Source organism: Callorhinchus milii, unplaced genomic scaffold (genome assembly GCF_018977255.1).
Source record: "Callorhinchus milii isolate IMCB2004 unplaced genomic scaffold, IMCB_Cmil_1.0 Scaffold11, whole genome shotgun sequence".
NCBI lineage: Eukaryota > Metazoa > Chordata > Chondrichthyes > Chimaeriformes > Callorhinchidae > Callorhinchus > Callorhinchus milii.
Window position 1 is genome coordinate 7185559 of NW_024704752.1, and position 22621 is coordinate 7208179.

The window sequence follows — 22621 nt, forward strand, 5'->3', positions numbered from 1 at the left end:
AATCGAACTTGCAAGGCGAGTGCTCTAAATAATATGCGACAGGGTTCCTGCATCAGCGTATTCCACATTCCAACCATTCTCTGTGGAACAGGAGCACTGGGGAAATGAGGGAATATTTTGCTTCAATCTGGTTGAATCATCACTGCTTATGGCACTGTGGAGAACTCAGCCGTAATTCTGCATTCATATTTAAATATGAATGCAGAAATGGCTCTGCTTATTCTAAATGGAGCAATTAGAAGCATAACTGGTAGAATGTCTCAATATTTGTGTCCTGAAACAGCAAAAGAAACCTTTCTGCGCTGGCACTGAAAAGTGGTTCAGGAAGTCAAATGTCAGAAAGGAGCTGGTAACTGCTGGGTGACACAGGTGACCTGAGAACCTTTGGAACCAAAATATTTCTGGCTTCTCTCTTTCTTCAGTCGGTCAACAAGAATGCTGTCAACCCCAGGGGCAAGAGTCAGAATTAGATAGCTCTAGGATAATGCAGCCATATACCCTTACTATAGCTAAATAGTTCCATTTGATCATTAAAGCTTTTGTTCTTGTCTCGTTCCAGTTGAGAAATGTCAATGCTGGCCACATGCATTGTCCATGCAGCAAATATAAAGCACAAACAAATGAGCGGAGCACAGGCTAAAGCTTTGGTTACATCGCCCCAAGAACGTGAGGCTCCGAACAGCACCCTGTACTGTAACTGTAACAGTGTTAGATTTCCATTTCCTACAGCAGACATTCTTATGGGCCTCTCTGAATGAGACTGTACTTTGTACCAAGCTGTGGGGAGGTTGTGCAGTGGGTTTCTACCCACCATGTATTGGGTGAGACAACAGGAATGGTGAACAGCCAGCAAACCCGACATCATCATAATCACCCTCTTTGTGGGATGCTGCTGGTCCAAATCAGTTGCTGTGTTCGCCTGGGTAGCAGTCACTGCAGTCAGTAATTTATTATATGTTGAATATCAAGAAATATATAATGGTTTATCAACTAGCTCGACAATGCCCCCCCCACCCCCGACCCCCCCCACTTTCCTGGCTCGGCACAATGGTTAATATCCAAAATGATTAACACTAATTTTATTTATTGCTACTGATTGCAGAGGGCAAGAATCCAAGATCGCAGCATGAGCCTTTAAACCAAACCAATATCCTTGGAACCAGGGAGAGGAGGGTTTCACAGTTCATATACAGTTCCTTAATTAAGGAGTGGTGGTAATTAGGGATATACCCAAAGTACAGAGTCTATTTAGCTTTTATTTTACAATTTAGTTTTGGTCAGCCGAATGTTTCACACGAATGGAACCCCATCACCATGCTTAGCAGGATCCAAACCAAATGGAAAGTTCTGCATATGGGTGTCACCTACTCATGGAAATTAGGCCATGTCTGGAATGGGTATTCTTTCCCTCAGGGGACACATGCAACCTGCTTACCTAATTCCGCTGAGTATTAGGCGCAGGTTGGCAAGAGCCAAGACTTGTGGACACCAGACTGTGTGTTGGGGGACTGCTTGGGTCTAACCAGCTAAAACCGCATAGCTTGCCATTGAGTGCACTGTCTGGCAAGCTTCCCGTTGCTTTGCTGAATTGGTTCATGCTGCAAACATAAGGCCACCTAAGCAATAAGGAGCCAAGGATCTGCTAATATGCACCATGTTAAACTGCCATATATCTAGTGGGTCTCTTTGGAGCTATATTACAGAAAACCACAGCTTCCTTCACCACGGGTTGACCCTGAGGCCTGTTGATTTGTTGGCTGTATCTTGTTAGATACAAAGCATGACCTTTCCAACAGCTCAACGTTCAAGTGTTTGTACAAACTACGTGACCTAGTGGAGACCACCCCAGGGCAAACAAGACCTGAGTCCCCGCCCAAGCAAACAACACCGTAAGCAAACAGAAATAATAAAACTCTCCTGTCCTTATTATGTGGGGAAAATGAGCTACTATGTTTTTGAAAAATCTAAATGCATAGTACTGTAATAATTAGCTCTGTGGTATGCTGGAATAAGAGACCAGAGGACTGTCTATAGTCTAGAGTGGAGTTTAAACACCCTGAAGCATTCATTGGAACTGATAGAGAGAGAGAGAGAAAGCATTGAAATTCCTTCCAGATTGGAAACCCATTAAAAACTGAATGCACAACTGTGCTTTTTGATCTGCCAAGCTCATTCTAAGGCAAGATTACTCACACAATCAGCTATTAGCTTGCATTAATCTATCTGCCAATGTCAAATAATAGTCTACGAAATTAATTAACCACCCCACAAAAGTAACTTTTTTTTGTGAAGGGAGGCTGTGAATTTAAGACTTTCCAACCGCAAGAATTATGGTCAATTCAAGTGATGACTCCCAGCTGCCTCCTGTTTGTCCCGTAGGCAGAGTCCCAAGTTTTAATGTTTTCCCCAGTCCATAAAATGTGATGCACTGTATGAAGAAGACGTGCAAACTGTAGTTAGGTTAATAATGAATGTGAGCCAAACCCAGAAAACTTCTGGAAATGGACAGCAGGTCAATCGGCATTTGAAAGAACCATAAAGAAACGTCGCTGGCTCAAGGTCACGAAAGGGGGTCGGCTGAAGAGGATGCTCACCCTCTTACAATCCCCATCCCACTGTCTTCCATGCAGCATCAAAATGTTTCTTAAATTAGTGTAGTGTCCTAGTCTTGACCATCCTTCCTAGTAACCAGTTCTAACTGTTGATTGCTCTCTACATAAAGAAACACTTCCTGGTGTCTGACCTGACCATAATGCACCAAAGGTGTGTAAGTTCAGCTATACTCATTGGAATGCAGGCTCACATGATCAATTCAGAAGAGAAGCCCTAGGACACTATCATTCCCCCATCACAGCATTAAGCTGTTTTTCTTTTTAAGATGAGTTCAGTGCCCTGGCTTACTACTAGGCAACCTATTACAGTCATTAATTACCCTCTGGATAAAGAAATACTTTACTTTGTGGAGTCCTGTGGCATATTGGTTAGAGCACCAGCCTTGCAAATGAGAGGATTTGGGTTTGATTCCTGGGCAGGGCAAAACATTAGGCAGGTTTCATTACTCCACACCCCTCCATTTACCTAGCAGTAAATAGGAACTCAGTTGTTAGTTGATTGGCAGATTGCTTTTCCGTGGTTAATAATCTCTACAAAAAATTACAAAAATAATAATTTGGTCAGTCAATCCATGAGTGAGTGTAATTGGCTGCCACATTTCGCCCACAAAATATACAGTCAATTAATTTCATAGTATATTTTTAAAGAGCTTTGAGATGTCTTGAAGACGTGATAAGGCGCTGTATCAAATGCAAGGATTATTATTATTATTTCTTTGGTCTGTCTTGAAATTGCCCTGAACTTGTGTTCTCGTGTTCTGTCTCAGTGCATCTGAAAGTTTTGTTTTGGATTCACTTTCTAAATGCCATTGATAATTTTATGCACACCTCTACAAGATCCAGTCTAAGACATCTCCTTTCAAGTCTGAAGAGTCCTAGCATGTCTGATCGATGCTCATAGCTCATTCCTCTCACACTGGGGATCATCCTCGCTGTTCTCTGCACTGCCGCTACGGCCTGGCAGTCTCCCTTGCGTTGCTGTGACCCTGGCTCATCTCATTTCACTGAATACTTTGGCAGCCAAGAGAGACAGAAAGAACATTTCAGTGGACAGAGGGGAGAGGAAAGAGAAAAATGGTTTCAAACTCAGGACCAAGAGGCGAAACCCATTGTTCTAACACGCTTTGTCTCCTCTTTAAGTAACAAAATGTTTTGATCTTTCATCTGCATAGCTTCTAGAGTGCAGGCAATATGCAAACGTTTACTTGCCACTTATTGCTAAAAACAAAACCTACCAGTAATGATGATCATTTTGCACAAATTAACTCTGACAACCGGGAATTTCTCCCATTAACAACCGCTTCGACTCCCACCATTTCTTTCAGGCTAAGCACAAATGCCCAGATTTCGATCTCGGGAGATGTTAAATTGGAAATGTTGGCAAATTAAATTTTAAGAAGAATTTTCACAACCACAGCGGAGGGTGATATGTGGAAGTACTGAGACCTCCTGCTGATACCCCTCCTCAGAGAACGCTCTTCATGCAGCTTTGAATGCCGCTGTAACAAGTCACTTCATATCTGTAACACTCTGCAGGCAATGCCAAAAGGGGTTCAACAATCACACACCTTTACAATGCCCCAGAGAGACCAGAGGCCCCAAATTCCACCTAATCTTAACCATTAAGGCCATTTTGTCTTAAAACTTAAGAGACTGTGCACAATTGTGGAAAATTCTTATGTTCAGCCTTAAGTTCCTTTTGAAGTGCTGTGGAAGACTGACTTCCAAAGGAACATTTTTCCACAATTCTGAACCATCTGAAGACTAAGTGGTTCTTTACAGTGAAGATCTGATAGATTTTCTGGCCTTAGTAATGGACTATGTTGGACCCTGGAGTTCTGTCCAGAAGTCACTTTGAAGGCAGATAGTGCAAAGGAGCAGGTTCCAACCTGACCAGTGACATATCAGTGTCTAAACTACATTTTTCCAAACAAAATTCACAAGAGATCTGCAATATTGAACCCAACCTGAGGCTGTGTCAAGAGTGAAATTCCAACGGGTCAGTGACATGGGCAGATAATTAATGACTAATGACACCAATAACGCATTTTAACCCCTCATTGCTAGCTGTAAATAGCTCAAAATTACTTTGACCTCCCCCTCCCACAAGATACCGGCAAGCTCCTCCCTGCCCATGCGATAAGTTGAAGAGCCTGAGACAGACCTTGCGTTCAGTGTGAGTCTGGCCATTCATCAGAGGAGCTGTGGGTGACAGTTCAATGGCCTCCGGTTCGTGGAAGATGACAGGCGGTAACGGCTCCTTGCGGAGGGTCAGAACATTCAGCTTCATCTTTAACATGGTCTGAAAGTGCTGCAACAGAAAAGGAAGAGTCAAATCCTGGACACAAGAATTAAATGGTTGTAGTCCACTACCCACCGTCTCCGCTTGGCTGGCTCCAGCCTCCTGCTAGACCCTGATCCTTCTGCTCCACCATCAGCGGCTATACTTTCAACCACTACACCCTAAACTTTGGTACTGTCCCTCAATCTCCTGCCTTGCCCCAACTTCCCCTTTTTTAGATCGCGTCTGAAGACCTTCCTCTTGGACCGAGCTTACAATTACCTCCTCCCTTCCACTCACTCGGCATCAGGCACTATTAAGCACTATTAAATACTCCGAGACTCTATCCTGTGTGAAGGGTGCTATACAAATCCAAGTTGTTGTTTGTGTTGCGCATGCTCAGATCTTTTGAAGACTCATTTTAAACCTTGCTTTCAAGGTTGGGCTGATGGACAAGTCTTGTTCCAAGTCTGGAGCTCAACTACTGATGAACTACTTAACATTGAGCAACTTACAACCTTAGAACAGAGGTTTGAATGAATAAGTCTCTTTAACCTCTACCTTTTAGAATACCCACTCTACTGTCCTCATTCACAGCAAGAAGGAGTTTGCTAACAGAGTCCAGAGTCCTGGCCTCAACCTCCTTTCCTGGTAACTGGATCCAGCTGTTAATCGCACTGCCTGTGTTAAACACTTTTGATAAAGAGTTTGTGATGTGGATGGACACACCTGTGTGAACCGTTGAACTAATAATTTGCAGCTTTAAGCTCTTATAGGAGTTTGTATTAAAAGAAGTCATGCTGGAAAAATATGCAGATGAAAATTATAAGGGTACTTATAAATCCTAAGTTTTTTTTTATTATGCCCTACAGGATCCTGTGGATCTAAAAGATGTTATAAATTCCTAAGAATCCTCTGACTAATAAACTTCTCTGGTCCATTTTAACATCACACCGTGCAGTCTTGTGAAGCCTGAAACGTGCATATTATAAACTGTAATTATAGGACCATATGGAAGCTTGGAAACAGGCCAAAATGTCAGCGACTTCCTGTGGCTTCATAAGCACGAGGTCCAGCAGAATTTTTTATTCAAAAGGCAAAACGAGGCAAAAGAGGAACATACACCGAGTCAGAGTTTAAAAAAAGGCTCCCATCTGCCTTGGGAATTTCAAGCGTTCTCAAATTCCCCTCGCTGAAATTTATAGATTTAAGCTGACTCCAGCAAAAGTCACATTAAAATTGTTCTATGTAACAAAGGGACATTCCCAAGCAATATGACTCAATCTTAGCACAAATGCGCTATTCTGCTATGCGCATTTGGCTGCCACATTTTGGCCACAAAATACTTGACATCTCACCTAAAAGTGCTCCAAGACGCTTTTATTTATCGCGCCTGTCACGCCGGAAAGACGTGGCCTTAAAAGGTGCACAGAGAAACCGACTCCAGAATTAAGAAATCTGCAGAATTTTGCAAACTCTGAAATTCAAAGAGAAAAACCTAAGTCTAGATGCCCCCCCCCGCCCCCCACTCAGCTGGCTGGGTATGGTGTGTGTGTGAAACGAACCAAAATCACGCTCGGGGTCAGATCTTCAGGATTGTTCAGGAGTCCAAAACATAAAAGTGCCCATGGTTAGATGCTACATCAAATGCAAGTATTATTATTAATTACGCAACCTGCCTGATCAATCTCTGTGGCCTCATGAAGGAGTTGGGTAAAAACATAGCCTTGGGGATGGAGCTCCAGGCAATGTAAACCAGCCTACAGCTGCCGGAGCCTCTTTGATGCAGAGCACACACCTGGGCCTGGTTAATGGATCTTTGAACAGATATTTATGAGGTGAGAGGAACCCAGTTCTCTCCAATCCATCAAGGCTACACCAGGGCTCAGGTCTCAATGCTGTGTAGGGGTAGCTTCAGAGCCAAGCTGGTTGCGGAACTGAAGAGCTCCCAACCAGTCTGTGACCTGCATTTTTTGACTGGCAGTCAGCACCCACCACTGCAAGACGCAATGCCGATGTTTTGCCATGGAAACCAGATGCTGTATTTTTACCTTCCCCCTTACTAACCCCATTAGCAGAGGATCAGGATTCTCATGCAGAACTGTGCCGGGGGGTGGAGGAGTGAAGTGATATGAAGCTGATTATTTATGAGCTGAGCGCAGGATGGGTTCCAAACTCAGTAACCCACCACTGATGGCACGGTTCACTCAGGGAGTACGTGACACTGAATGCACTGTGTACCGGGTGAGATCAATACTATGCCCAAAGGTGGCTGTGATTCCAGTGCACACACAGTTACATGAACAAAATAATTCATTCAGTGTTGTTAGTCCAGAGACAACTGAATAATGGATCAGCTGTTATCATACAATAATCCTTGCATTTGATACAGTGCCTTATCACATCACCAACACATCTCAAAGCCTTTCACGGAATTTACTGTAAAGTGTAGTGACCGTGTATTTGTCGATGGATACAGCAGCCAATTTGGGCACAGTAATGTCCCACAAACAGCCACAAAGTGAATGACCTATTTTATCTGTTGACCAGGACACCAGGAGAAAAGGTTTCTGTCTGTGGAGGCCTGGGTGACTTCTTCCCTCCTGTGTTCCCGTCGTTCTCCTCACATCTTCCCTCTTTCGCATCCCATGTTCCCGGCCCGTTTAGTTTGCTATGCGCAGTGTTTGTCTGAGGAGTGAGCACAGCTGGACTGAAGTCTGGTCACAAACACTTCCATCTGGCACAGTGATGAGCTTGCGTTTTCTCAGAAGGTGTCTCGGCTTTTAGATTGTGTGAGTTTTATTTGGAAATTCTGACCTCAAACAGCTGACAGAAATGGCCCTGTTGTGTTCCATGAGCCCTGGGTGACTGTGCCATTGTATGAGTCACACCCTGAGGACCATGGTGGCCTGGGCTGGAATGCGCTCAGTGTGAGGATTAACCCTTCGAGGACTCCTGCGGTATTGTATACTACTGTAGAATAATAATAGTTATAATCCTTGCATTTTATATTACACCTTATATCATTGAGATGACTAAAAACGCTTCACACAATATATTGCAAAGTGAATTGACAGCCCCCAAATAAAATTGGTCACTCACTTCAAACGGTGAAACTCGGCTGCCAATTGCACGCAACAATGTCCCGGATTGAGTTACCACATTTTTTTGGGGGGGGAGGAATTAGTAACCCCGGAAAGCGATCTGTCGATTGACTTGGCTCTTGCCAACCTGGGGCTAATACTTTCCGGAATTAGGTGAGGAGGATGCACATTCCATTTCAACAACCTATCTCTCGGATTTCCATATGTAGGTGGGATGCATGGAATTCTCAATTTGGTTTGGAAATGGACAGCACGATGATGAGTTTGCGCATGTGCCAAACACTGAGCTGACCAAGAAAAAAAGTTTTATGATCGTGTTAAAATTGTTGTCATCTGGGAACAAACGAGGAATAGAGAACAGACTCCCACATAATACCTGGTGCATTGCTGTGATCCTGTGACTTTAGTGATTGATCAGTGTCAAAAGAAATATCACAGAGGAGAAGGGGAACGGGGGAAATTGAGCAAATGAATATAATTGCCCAGCCTCACGTAGTGTTTCCTGAGGGTCTCCTCTGTTAGACTTTTCCAATCACGTGTAACATTGGATTTTAATGAAACACCTAATTGTTACCGAATAAAAAAAAAATTGGAAAGACAATCAGCATGAAAATGAAAGCTTCCCTGGAGGGCACCCAGAGAGCACTCCTTTGTGGAGGGTGCTGAAAGCGAGGCGTGGAAACATTCAATCATATCTTTGGCGCCAGCCCAGTGCACTGAGGCATTCTGCAAACAATAAGCAGCCTTTTACTGTACCGGTCGCTTCCCTGGGCGCCGGGAGGAATGTGGTTACGTCACTCCATTAGAAAACTCAAAGGGATTTCTTTCAGTGTAACAAGCAATGAAAAAGAAGTGGTATAGAATTGTTTTGATATAAAAAGGATTCGCCCACCAAATATACAGTCGATTCACTTTACAGTATATTCTGTGAAGCGCTTTGAAGACGCGATAAGGCGCTATATCAAATGCAAGGATTATTATTATTATAATGATGAGATACCTGGGTTCGATTCTCGGCAGGGTGAAACCTTAAGTAAGTTTCCTTACTTCACACGCCTCTGTTTACCTAGCGGTCATTAGGAACCCGGTTGTTATTTGATTGGCGGATCACTTTTAATAATCCCTCAAAAAATAATAATAATTTGGTCACTCAATCCATGGTTGTTTGTGGGACACTGCTGTGTGCAATTGACTGCTGCGTTTCGCCCATAAAATGTACATCCAATTCACTTTACAGTATATTTTGTGAAGCGCTTTCAGATGTCTCAATGACATGATAAGACGCTATATCAAATGCAAGAATTATTTTACTTTAATTGTATTTGATTTTTAAATGAACACACACTCGTTTTGGCAAAAAGGAACCTTTGGCATTTGAAGTTATGAAATTCTAGTTGGAAAGTAAATCTCTTCCTTTGGTTCAACTCTTTAAAAGGGAAATGTATTTGCCTGAAATAGGCGCAAACTTTTAACTTTAATTTTTTTTGTGTGACTTTTAGAACTTTCTAAAAGGAATTCTCTGTACGCCTTAGCAGTAGTTGTTGGTCAATTGCTCAGAGAGCCATTTGTACTTTCTCTTCTCCATTGATTGCAAAGCAAATTGGCACTTATTTTGCTCAATTCTCTCTTATTCAAATAATATGAAGTCTTGGCCATGATTTCTGTATTGTCAGTGTAAACAGCTGTGCCATTGTCGTCATGAAGATTATGAGAGGCCCAAAATTCCACCCGGTCTCAGCCTGTGAGACCAAGATATAGTACAGTCTTAGTACAGTAGAGACAATTAATCACATTCATTGGGACAGCCAGCCAGACCACAGCATCAGCTAAAAATGTTTCCATCAAGAGTTAGATGGTCACACAGGTACCATGCTGCTCCTTTTCCTTTTTTACTGTCTTTCTCTCTTTGTTCATCTTTTTTNCTCTCTCTCTTCAGCATCTTTGGACCTTTCTTTCCATTTCTATCTCTACACTACCTTCATAACATGGTCACCTGGGTCCATAAAGAGGCACAATAAAATGACAAACTTCTTGGTCATCAGGTCACGGCTTATGTCACTTCCGGTATGCTGTGCTGTTGACATCACTTTCAGTGCACAGGTGCAGTGTACAAGAAGACATTAGATGTCCTGATGATCCGAAGTAGGCCATTTTCTCACAATGACTGGATTGGACGCTATGACAATGTCAGGGATTTTCCCCTCATTTACTGCATCTCCTTGTGACTATCACAGCCCACTCCCAAAGCTTCACAAGGAAAACAACTCTCTGAGGAACATGTTGGTTCCAGATGTGGCTTGCCTGACTTGCAACAGCACACAATCCGGCGAGATTTCAAAGCAACTATTTTTTTCTGTGACAAAGTATCTGAGAGAGATCGCTTGTTACCACGCGTCTTTGAAGTTCGGTATCCAATTTATTAAATGTCTTCACCTTACAATTAGGAACATATGACAAACAATAGGGTGTAATGTGTAGAGTTTCAAATGCTGACTGTCTTGTTACGATGGGAAATAAGCCAACATACATTTATTGCGTTCTGTCTGTTTAAATAAGCCTCTGTAACTCACTGAAACCAGTTCACTTTTTCTGTACTAAAGGAAAGGGTTATTAACAGCAGAACATTGAATGCTTTCCTAATTTTGTCCACGAGGAACTATGTTGAAACTGCTCATTCCATGCAGATCTCCTGAGATGTCAGAGAGGTGATGGTATGAGCTGAAACTGAATTCAGGTCCAGAGGTGAAGAAATCTTAACCCAGTAGATCACTTTGCTCCTTTTAGAGGCATTATTATTTTTTGGGGGGGTGGGGGAGGAGTCAGAGACGCTAAAGAGCAGAGGCATTTTAATCACAATAAACAATAATAATCCTTGCTTTTGATATAGTGCCATTCAAGCTGGGAGAATGTCTCAAAGTGCTTCACTGGATTTACTGTTATCTTTAGTGACTGTGAATTTTGTAGGCAAACACAGCAGGCAATTTATGCACAGCATTGTCCCTCAAACAGCCATGAAAGGAAATAACCAATTTTATTTGGAGGATTTGTTGGCCAGGACACCGGGAGAAACTTTTCAAAGAGTACGTTGGGATCTTTAAAATCCACCTGAACAAGCAGAGGGGACTTTGTTTTAAAGGCTGATCTGAGTGACAGTAACTTTGACAATGCAGCTCTACCCTAGAACTAAACTGGAGTGTCAGTCCAGACCATGCACTCAAAGACCTGACTTGGGGCTTGAACCTACAACCTTCTAATTCAAGAGACGAGAGTGCTTTCACCTGAGCCGGGCTGATAACCATAGTGTGGTGGGCTTGAACTTCCAGACTTGGTGTTTTAGGTCTTTAGTGTCTTAGTTTTAATTGTTGGGTTGAGAATTTATTCTAATGATATATTTTTGTAAAACAAATTAAGTGTTTAACTCAATTTATAATTTGTGGTGACGTCTAGCTTGCAACAAGCTTTGGTTTACAGTGGTGACAGTATCGTCTCTCCTTAAAAGGATTTCTGCGCTGTGCAGGGATCATGCTATTTTCCGAAACCTGCACCAGAATTTTGGCTTAGACATAAAAGAATAACGTGGGTCTGATCGGTTTGCAAAGCAAAGGTCACAGACATCTTTTTATAGCCCAGCTGGATAACTATGCTCGGGAGATACCACTTTTGTGCAAGAAGAGGAAATAATGGCTGAAAACAACAAGCATACAAGACAAAATTGATGCCCTCAAGCATTTTTTTTATTTGGGGTCCTTGCTTGTAGACGTTTCAATTGTAAACATCTGGCTCCGTAAAAATGTCTAAACATTTGCCTTGTTAAATAAAGTCTTAGCATGTCTGTCCCGAGCAGATTAACAATTCAACAGCACTAATAAGAGTCCTGGACATCATTTCCTGAAGAAAATCCACCCAATCCCCTTGCTTTCCACACCATGAGCATGTTTTGCAATATTATTGGCGTCTAAATACTGAATATGAAAACAGCGAGACGATGAATTGAATGTTATAATCTCAGAACAGAACAAACTATTCAGCCAGCCATCTCTGATTGTTTTTTCTAAATCATTCTCTAACCTCAAAGCCATCTCTGTCCACAGTCAGATGAATTGAGAATACATCCAAATCCTTTTTCGATAATGTGTCTCAAACACTGTAGCCTATTTACCAAGTGAGGGAGAGGCAGTGACTGGATGCAGACATAGATGAGGAAAGTATTAAATGCTTTCTCAACATCAATGCTACCTTTTAGGATATTATAAGATAATAATAATATTTGCATTTGTTAAAGTAATAATCCTTGCATTTGATGCAGTACCTTGTCACATCGTCAAAATGTCTCAAAGCACTTCACAGAATTTCACTCTAAAGTGCACAAACAGCCATGAAGTAAACAACCAATATGAATTGGAGGATTGTTGGCCAGGATACCAGGAGAAACTCTCTTCTCTGTACAAATAGTGCCACAGGATCTTTAATGTCCACCTGAACAGGCAGACGGAACCTCGGTTTAACATCTCATTTGAAAGACAGTAGCACCGACAATGCAACATTCCCCCAACACTGCATTGAAGTATCAGCCTTTCACTGAAGCAAATTGCTGTGCAATGTGAATTCAAGTGGGTAATTGTGTACATAGGGCACTCTGAGATGCCTAGACATTTCTTGCAAGTGTCAGCCTGGCTCAGTTGGTAACACTCTCGCCATTGATTCAAAGGTTATGGGTTCATGATGCACATCAGGACTTTGAGCTAATGTAGTCTTGGCTGACACTCCAATGCAGCCTGGGGGTGTGCTGCATTGCTGGGGTTGCTGTCCTTCTGTTGAGACGTTAAACCGAGGCCCCGCCTGTCTGTTCAGGTGGATGTTAAAGATACCTTGGCACTATTCAAAAAGAGAAGGAATTTTCTCCCGGTATCCGGGCCAACAAGCCCCCAATCAAAATTGCACAGCCACTGCACTTTATAGTAAATCCTGTGAAGCGCTTTGAGATGTCCTCCCAATGTGAAAGGTGCAACATCAAGTACAAGAATTATTATTGTTCTTAATTCTTCTTTGCACAGAACTCAAGTGAAAACTTCAGAGCCAGTGACCTAGATCCTTACTCCATATTTTCCCAGATGTTATTCCTCTGCAGCACACAATACATTTAACATACCCTCGTAAAACAGACTTATTTACACAGCTGTAAAAGTGTTTTTTTTACAAAAAGAAAAGTGCGGCTCATATTTTTGGCAAAAAAGGAATGAATTTATTACATTTTTAAAAAAAACGTATTTCATTATTGGTTGCTGCTCTACATATTCTTGCGAAGTGCTTTGAGACATCTCGAAGATGTGATAAGGTGCTATAATTCTAACAATCCAATGGAAAGGGTTCCATTGTGGGGTAGAAGGTGTGATGGCTTTGTGTTCTCTGGTACCCATTAGGCACATTGGTCCCAATTAGTATTGGGTTTCATCCTTGTTGCGCAGTAAACCCAGATCTGAAAACACTATAACCTTCATTTGTGGCTATTTTTGGTGTCTGAGCACCATAGTTTCTGTGGTTGTCTTGACCAGCATGTTTGTATACGGAAAGGCTGCCCATGAAGCCAATGGTGTCTCACTGTGCTATTCTTGTTTGAGTTGTTGTTAAAGTTTGAATAAATCAAAGATAGATTATGAAACCTGCTTGGCAAATGTTTGTTCTGCAGCAGAATCCCAAATTGTTCAAATGCCAGAAGTTTTGCAAACTATAGCCAGTTTCAACAAGTTCCAGACGATTTTTCCAGAAAAAAAGCATTTCTAGAGAAACTTTCCAATTATTTATTTTTCACATTATCTAGGATTTTGTTCTTCTTCGTGTCTCTCTGGAGCTGGCTGCTAGAAACAGAGCAGAGCACTCATCCCTACCTCTCCAACCTCCTGCGTGTCTGAGCACCCCTTCACTCAGCAGATACTGGCCTGCTTCATGTCCCCTGTGCAATCCATTACACCATTGAGGTTGGCAAACTGTCAGCCATTCTACATCAATGTTCCGTACTTGCCCTCGTTCATGTTAGACTGTGGGTCAAAGGATCTCAGCAAGTCACAAAATATTTGTGGATTTTAATAGGAAAGAATGATGAATGATTCAGAAATACCAAACAGTTAAATATCTGAACATGAACAACAATGTCTCCACTAGAACTCTATCCTGGAGACCCTCCACTTTGCATCCCTTCCTCCCTGTCTTCAAAATCTGCTTTATGACCTATCTTTTCAACCGTGCTTTCAGTTATCTTGCTCCATCCTCCAACTCTTCCCCCTCAATCCTGGGCTCCCCTCAAGCTGTGTGAAGTTCTTTGAGATATCCTCCCAACGTGAATGTGCAATATAAATGTAAACTGCTGTTGTTATGTGATATTGCTGTGAATCTTTGCCCCAAAGTCTAACATGAAAGAAGGCAAGTACAGGACATTGAGATATAGAACATTTGCAAACCTGGACTTAGGGCTAAGTGAATCCTATAGCATGGGAGAAATCTTCTCAACATCATACTGTGAAGAGAGAGAGAAAGGAATTGCTATCGAGTCTCATCAAGACATCTCAAGGCACTTCACAGCCGTAAAGTGTGGTGAATCTGCATTTGTAGACTAACAAGGCAGCCAATTTCCCAAATGAACAGCAATGTCCCATAAACAGCCATGAAATGAATGATCAGTTTTATATTGGGGATTGTTGTCCAGGACCCCAAAAGAAACTCTCCTCTGTTTTTGAGCTCCAAGTCGCTACCACTTGAGAAGGGCACTATATAAGTACAAGTTGTTGATGTTGTTGAATAGTGCCTGGGATCTTTAACGTACACCAAACAGGCATAGATAGGACCTTGGTTTAATGTGGAGTCCTGAAGTTCAGTGGTTAGAGCACTCGCCTTGCAAGCGAAATGCCTGGGTTCAATTCCCAGCAGGGTGAAACCTTGAGCAAGTTTCCTTACTCCACACAGAGCCTAATAATAATCCCTCCAAAACCAAAAACAATAATAAATTGGTCAGTTTCAATCCACCACTGTTTGTGGGAGACTGCTGTGCGCAATTGGCTGCCGCGTTTCGCCCACAAATATACGGTCAATTCACTTTATAGTCTATTCTGTGAAGCGCTTTGAGATGTCGAGAAGACGTGAAAAGCGCTATATCAAATGCAAGGATTATTATTATTATCCAAAGGATGGCACCTTTTTCAGTACATTGGAGTGTCAGCTTAGACTGTCAGTTCAAAGGCCTGACATGGACTTCAACCTAGCTATTAGTCTAGCTGAGTTAGTAGCATAATAGTTAGTAGGCCGTTTAACTCACGTCCAAGATGACACTTCAACACAGTGCTAGATTGTTAGAGGTGCTGTCCTTCAGATAAGACATTAAACCGAGGACCAACCTGCCTTTCATGTGGATGTTAAAGGCCATGGCACTACTCAAAAAGAGAAAGAGCTCCTCCCAAAATCCTGGCCAACAACCCACATCCCCCCCAACCCCCACCCGATGCAGAATTGATCTTCCACTTCATGGCAGTTTGTGGGACATTGTTGTGTAAAAGAAAATTGACTGCCATATTTGCTTTGATACTGTATTCTGCGTGAAGGTCGCTATTTAAATGCAAGATGCTGTTGTTGCTGCCTCCAATATACAGTCACTACACAGTCTAATCTGTGCCCTGCCGAGAGCGGGGTCCAGATTCTATCTCATAACCCGCTCTGATGTTGATTATTTTCAGTTTTACTGTGTCAGCATGTGTAGTATAGTTATCCTTATGTGTCATCCGCTGTAATTTAGTCGTTTATAAGGCATTTAAAATGGTTCAAGAGTTGAATTGAGAGGTACAGTCAGAGAGAGAGAGACCGGAAGACAAACACTGGCTGTGACCTCACTGTAGACGAGCTGATGAAATCTCTGAGCGAGTGTAGACAAAAAAAACAACACCTTTCATTTGCTTTCCAAGTGAAAGCTTTCCTTGTGGGAATTACCACAATGTCTCCTCGTTTTCCTCTCGGCGGCTTGGCTGATGCTGTCAGACACTCACTCATTAAACCTGTCACGCGTTTTACAACTAAGTTGTTTGTGGGGTAATAGACTTAGCTTTGAAAGACATGACTATACAATACTGCTTCTTCCAGCCACAAGCAAGGAAGATTACGACTAAAAGTGCTGGAGCTCTCCCCTCTATTGTTGCGGAGTTTTAGCTGCAATAATGTAATTGTCCCACAAATTTTTCTACACTGCCCGCCCCTCTAGTCCTTTGTTAGGTAAAGGTATCAAGGAATATGGAGCAAAGGCAGGTTATTGGAGCCGAGGTATAGATCAGCCATGATCTAATAGAATGACGGAAGAGGCTCGAGGGGCTGAATTGTCTACTCCTGTTCCTATACCTTTCCTTTTACTCCCTCAGCTTGTTGTAAACAGGAGACCATTAAACAATTGTTGCTCTGACAGACAGAGAAAAATACTGGGCAGGGGGTTAGGGGTAGGAGGGTGACCAAAGGTGCAGGTCAAAGGGGTCTCGAGATGTGCCTTGAAGGAGGCAAGGGAGGGGTCGAGGAGAAGGGACTGTGGGATGGTTCCAAAGGGTGGAGGCAGAGAGGCTGAAAGCCCGAATGCTGATGGTGGAGCGGGCCAGGTGGGGACATGGAACAGGCCAGAGCCCGCTGAGGGGAGGTGAAGATGAGCCTGAAGCCAAAACCAGATGATAGACGAGTTGTGTCAGCCCAGAGCGTTTCCTCACACTGTCAATGGCCTCAGGCCCTGAAATCTTCCTGCCCAGAGTGACCTACAATGCAACATTTGGCAGGGAGCAGCCGCCTTTCAGTAACTAGAGCCTCATTCACTGACGGTCAGTGACAAAAAGAATTACTCAAAAAAATATATAGCAGCTCTGCCAAGCCTTGTTTCGTAACCAGTCTCCCTGTGGGTCATTCCTATCTCAACAGTGCAATCCTACCAGATTGCAAACATGTGTGAAATTTTGACTTTACATTTTTTACATCAATGGCACATGTTAAGCCAAACTTAAATCCCCTCAAATCCAAGTGGAGTTCTACATGGGAATAATGTACTAAAAAGAGGGAGGTTACATTTGACGAGGCTGGGATGGACTGGAAAATTCTGGTTTATTGTTAGCGTATGAAAAGGAGGGAGGATGAGTCTCTCAATGGAACCCCCTACCTTCGCTAACGTGCAATGCTTTGGTTAAGACATTGCAATGCGTCTTTAAGGAGACTTCATATTAAAAAACCTGCACCCAATATTACATTCATTTATCAGTTGAAAAACAAACATGTTGAGGTAACAATGCGACGTCTCATAACTGATTCAATGGGAGAACTGAATCTGTTAAGTGGAATTCTCAGTCTGGTTTGGATTCTATTAAGCTGGCGATGGGTTTCCGCAAGTTAGACGCTGGGCTCTCCATATCTTCTTCTTTTGTCTCCCCCCTCATGCCTAACATGCAGAAATAAACACTTGTATGCTCACACACACACACATACATACATAGGCACACTCACAGACAGACACACACACATATGTAGACGCACCCCCAGCTCTCAGTCATATTCTTTCCCACCTGGAGCTCTAAATAACAGAACTTGAATATTAAGTCAGGCTGGCATCCTATCCCAGCTTGTGAAGGGAATCCTCGCCAAGTCCATTCATAAATTTCCCTCCTCAAATCCCTTTGCCTTTCTCCTTTGTGGGCTGACTTCAAATCCTTCTTAAAAGCCTATCTCTTTGACCAACACTCTATACATTACTGCTCCTTCCAGACACAAACAAGGAAGATTATGGCTAAGAGTGCTGGAGCTCTCCCCTCTTATTGTTGCGGAGTTTTGGCTGCAATAATGTACTTGCCCCACAAATTCTCCTACACTGCCAAGTCTGCTTCCTCACTTCCCAGCTCGGTGCTCCCTATTGTCTCTCTGAAGCGCTTTGAGGCGTACATCCCACATGAACGACAAGTAAACGTTGCTGTTTCAGAGCTGTGTTCGGTTCCCTTGGCGATTCCTCAGGCCCTGCACACTGAGCATCCTTGTTCAGTGAATCACTAAAAACCTGGCTCAAATTTACTGAAAGAGGAGAGAGGGAGAGAGAGAGAAAGAGAGGACGAGGGGAAGGTCACATGCAGAAGCTCTTGATACCCTTTAGTCCCTTGAGATCTCAATAATTTTTGTTTTGGGGGGGGGGGGGGAAGGAGGGGGTCAGCCAGGTGTCTGACACATGCGGAAACCCATCACCGTGCTTAAGAGGATCCAAACCAGAATTCCATGCATCCCACCTACACTTGGAAATTCCAGAGATAGATTGTTGGAATGCACACTCTCCCCCTGAAGGGATGCATCAACAACAACAACAAGATTCCATTTATAGAGCGCCTTTCACGTCGGGAGGAGCATCCTGCTTATCCAATTCCCGAAAGTATTAGGCACTGGTTTGCAAGAGCCAATAAAGATCTCAATCAATGTTGCAGGATATTTCGCAACAACCTACTTCCCGTCCATACGCCCGCTTCACAGACCTGAACAGGCTGCTCAAACCTTATAGTAGGAGCCAGGCTTCCTGAAAGCCAAGTCCATCAACTACAATCAGATCAAAAGGACGCACTGTAGTATCTGTTCACGAGTCTCCTGGCTAACAATCCCTCACATACAATTGGTCATTCACTTCCCCTGGCTGTTTGTGGGACACTGTCGCGAGCAAATTGGCAGCAGCCATTGTTCAACTTACAAAATGCACAGTCACTACAATCTGCAGTAAACCTCCAAATCTCGGATTGCCCTGGACCTGACGGGTTTATACAACGCTATCTCATCCAAGCCAGTCCATCCCCAAAATAATTGCTTACCCCACTCCACCCCCCCCACACACACATCACACACACCTTAAAAAAAGGTTATTTTCGAGCACAGCCTCATTCCTAAGAACCACAAGAGACCGGCTGGTCAGACCTGATAAGGCAGACAACAGGGTCAGTGTGCAGACTGTATGTGGAGTGGATAGGGTTCTTAGTCTTGGGACGTCCTGCGGACACACTAGGCGCTATAGATAAATGTAAATCTGTATTGTACTGTAACACATTCCAGGGCAGGAATTGGAGACCACAGTGTATGTATATCATTCAGCCTGTAACACACACGCGCACACACACAGACACACAGTACATACGTACGTATGTATGTATGTATGTGTGTGTATGTGTGTGTGTATATCACTGAGCCTGTGACACACACCTCACACAGACACAGTGCCTACACAAGGACTTGAGAACTGCAAATAAAATTGCAAATTGCATATTACAATCTGAGGTTGGGGGAGAAATTGCAACACAAAAGGGTTTATTTTGTTGGTTGGTGGAGACAATAATTGCAACCCTCTCTCTCTCTCTCTCTCTGTATGTATGTATATGTATGTATGTGTATGCATGTATGTTCCTCTGCGTCTCTCTGTGTTGCTGTGTCTAACTGGGGGTCTGTCTGACTGCAGGGTTCAGTGGCTTGCGATGAAGAAACAAGGAACGAGCCTATGATGTGGGGCTGTCAGCACCTCGATCTCCCCCCCACCCCACCACCACCACCACCCCCAGTTGAGGGTTAATGCAAGGCAGGGGAAGCGAGGAGCTGAGAGGAGGGTGGGTGTGAGTGTAAAGGGGAGAGAGAGAGAGAGAGAGAGGGTGTCTTACCTGCAGTCTCTCGCTTGCAGGCTGCCACATCTCTGCACCCTGGATGGCTGTGGCTTGGGCTTTCTCTTGCAAAGTGGGGAGAGCTGCAAATCTCAAGCAATTGCCCACTGGTGGGGATGGTGGGGGGTGGGGGGGTCGGTTCACATGGGGCTCAAACAGGCTGGAGAATCAGCTGAAACCTTCACTGCTCTCTCTCTCTCTGTCTGTCTCCTCTCTCTCTGCTGCTGCTGCTGCTGCTGCAGAGATCCAAACCAGCCAGACCTCGCTTCCCATTCGCTTCCCTCTCCAACTCACTCACTCACTCACTCACTCACTCCCACCCCACACATGCCTGGGGAGGGGAGAAATTGCCCCCATCACACACACATACACAGACATCTGCTCCCCATATTTGCCAATTCCTGCCTGACCTTTTTCCTAAATTTGAATAGGGCTTAGAAACTTCACGCCTGCAATTGCTTGTTGCTTCCCAACCACCCCACCCGTTTATTAATGATAATAGCAATAATAATTCTTGCTGTTTGATGCAGCGTCTTATCACGTCGTGGAGACCTCCCAAAGCGCATCGCAGGATTCACTGTAAAGTGGAGTGACTGCGTATCTTGCGGGCGGAACACGGCAGCCAGTCCCGCGCCGCAATTATAATGATGATAATCCTTGCAGTTAATGTAGCGCCTTTTCACGTCGTCGAGATGTCTCAAAGTGCTTCACAGGACATACTGTAAAGTGGAGTGACTGTGTAATTTATGGGTGGAACCCCGCAGCAATGTCCCACAAACAGCAATGAGAGAAAGTGACCAATTTTATCTTCGGGGCGGGTTGGGGGGGGGGGGGGTGGTTGTTGCCCAGGACGCCGGGAGAGACAACCTCCCTTCTCTTCTCGAATAATACCATGGGATTTTTAATGTCCACCTCAACAGGTAGACAGGAACTCGGTTTAGGGCCTCATCTAAAGGACAGAACCTCCGACAATGCAATACTGCGTTGGAATGTCAGGTTAGACAATGTCATTCCAAATCCAGTCTACAGTGTGTATATCTTGTGAAGCGCTTTGAGATGTCTCAACGACGTAAAAAAGCAATATATCAAAGACAAGGATTGTTATTATTATTATTATTATCCTGCGCCGCTATTTGAGGAGAGAAAGATATTCTCCCGGTGGCGTTGCTTTGCACAAATTGGCTGCTGTGTTTGATCACAGATACACTTCACTGCAGAACCCCCAAGAAGCACTTTGAGATGTTAAAGCCACTGTACCAAATGCGAGTGTTATGATGTTGCCATATGAAGCTCCCTGGAGTAAAACAAAAGTTGGCTTTAATGCTTGTGTTGACGAAGTCTGCCGCTGGCGTGCTGAGTGCCAGTGTATCTGTACAGAACACAGGGCAGGGAAATGTGCAAGTTCCAGATCAACTCCCCGCAGATCAATAAACCTGAATTACGAGGCGATTAGTCCCTGCAACGTTCTCCACAGACATCAAAATGATACCACCCAGATACAAGGGAAGGTTTCTAATAACAATAAAACATTTTTTTTCTGTTTCTCTCTCCCCCTCCCTGCCTCTCCCTTCTCTCTGTGTCTCTCTCCCAGTTGTGAACATCTTTGTTTTTTGTTCCTTCCATTTCACTCGGTTGTTAAACCCTTTGTGTAAGTGTGAGCTGACGTCAGGGGGAGTGGGGGATAGTGTGTGCGTATGTGACAGGACGAGTGAAGTGAATTAGCAAAGTCACTGCAAGATGCTGGCTGGGTTAATGATGCTCTATCATCAATCACTGGCACCTGCAACTCCACTCTGGTCCCTCAATTGGAAATCACTGTTTAAACAAGTTTAAATAACAACTGGGCAAGAAATTCCACCTGGGTCTAGATTTACTCTATTGAATTACCACTTCAGAGCAGTTGGAATTTGGCAAAATCTTAAATCCAGCCTTTTCGTTTTTAAAAACTGTTTTTGCCAAATTCTGGACGATGTGAAACATTTTGAAAACAAAATCTATATTTCTTGAAATACATATAGAATCTATATTTACACCTTCTCAAAACATTCCCATCACAGGAAAGAGAAACCACAACACGATAATATTGCGTTACGGAATATTTGTATCAGGCTCGATAAAACGAATGCTGTGGTTGAGACAAGAGCTCCGGGTTCTACCCTGCGTGAACGGCACTATATAAATGTGAGTTGTTGACGACTGTGTCTCAAAGTGAGAAGGTGTGGCGAGATGCCTCTCTCAGTGAGAGGCTCACAGAGCTTATCTGAGACCTGAGGGCACTCTTAGGCACTGCCCTACAAGAGATTTGCACTGTGCAAAGAGGCAGAACCTGTCACAGCCAGGGAAATGTCCAGATTGACACAGATCAAGCACTCTGGGATACTGCCCTGCATGAGGGATGCTATGTAAATGCAAGTTGTAGTGGTAGTTTAGTTGTAGTTTGCCAACCTGATTTGAAACAGATGGAGTTGTGGTTATTTCCTAAGAGTGAGGCATCAAAAATAAGTTTTTTTAAAACAAACCAGATACATGTGAAACATTGCAGACACATCTAAAAACAAAGCCTGCTTCCCAGTCCTGGCCATAGCAAAGAAGATGGTTTAAAGATTGAAAATAACTCAAATCAAATTAAGAGTGAGAAAATCCCATCTGTTAAAACTTGATTTGGCTGGTGTTTGGCTGCCATCTGGTGCCCATTTGAGAATTTGCGTCTTTTGTTGGCAATCTTATGTCACACAATGAGATGTGTCCCTGAGACTTTGTATAATGTGAACTTCCATACCACCCAATCCACCCCACCCCTTTCTCCAATCCCCAGTGGTCTTCAGGCCAATGATTCTAACTCAGAAAATTCTTGTAATGGCAGCTACTCACCCGTAATATACATGTGGACATGGACTTGGTTTAAGGATCAATACTTAATTTATCCAATGGGGCGGGGTGAGTGGGGGT

General features: G+C 43.5%; 1 protein-coding gene across 1 annotated transcript in view; it reads right to left on the bottom strand.

Annotated features, from left to right (window-relative positions):
* pid1 (phosphotyrosine interaction domain containing 1) overlaps window positions 1-20150 on the bottom strand; it is a 40081-nt gene extending 19931 nt beyond the window's left edge. Inside the window, exons 1-2 of the mRNA XM_007893959.2 lie at window positions 19673-20150; window positions 4777-4923 (exon numbers count right to left, since the gene is read on the bottom strand). Of these exons, the coding sequence (XP_007892150.1) occupies window positions 4777-4923; window positions 19673-19702 (177 nt within the window). The 5' untranslated portion in view covers window positions 19703-20150. The remainder of the gene's footprint in view (window positions 1-4776; window positions 4924-19672) is intronic.
* Window positions 20151-22621: the final 2471 nt, after the last annotated feature.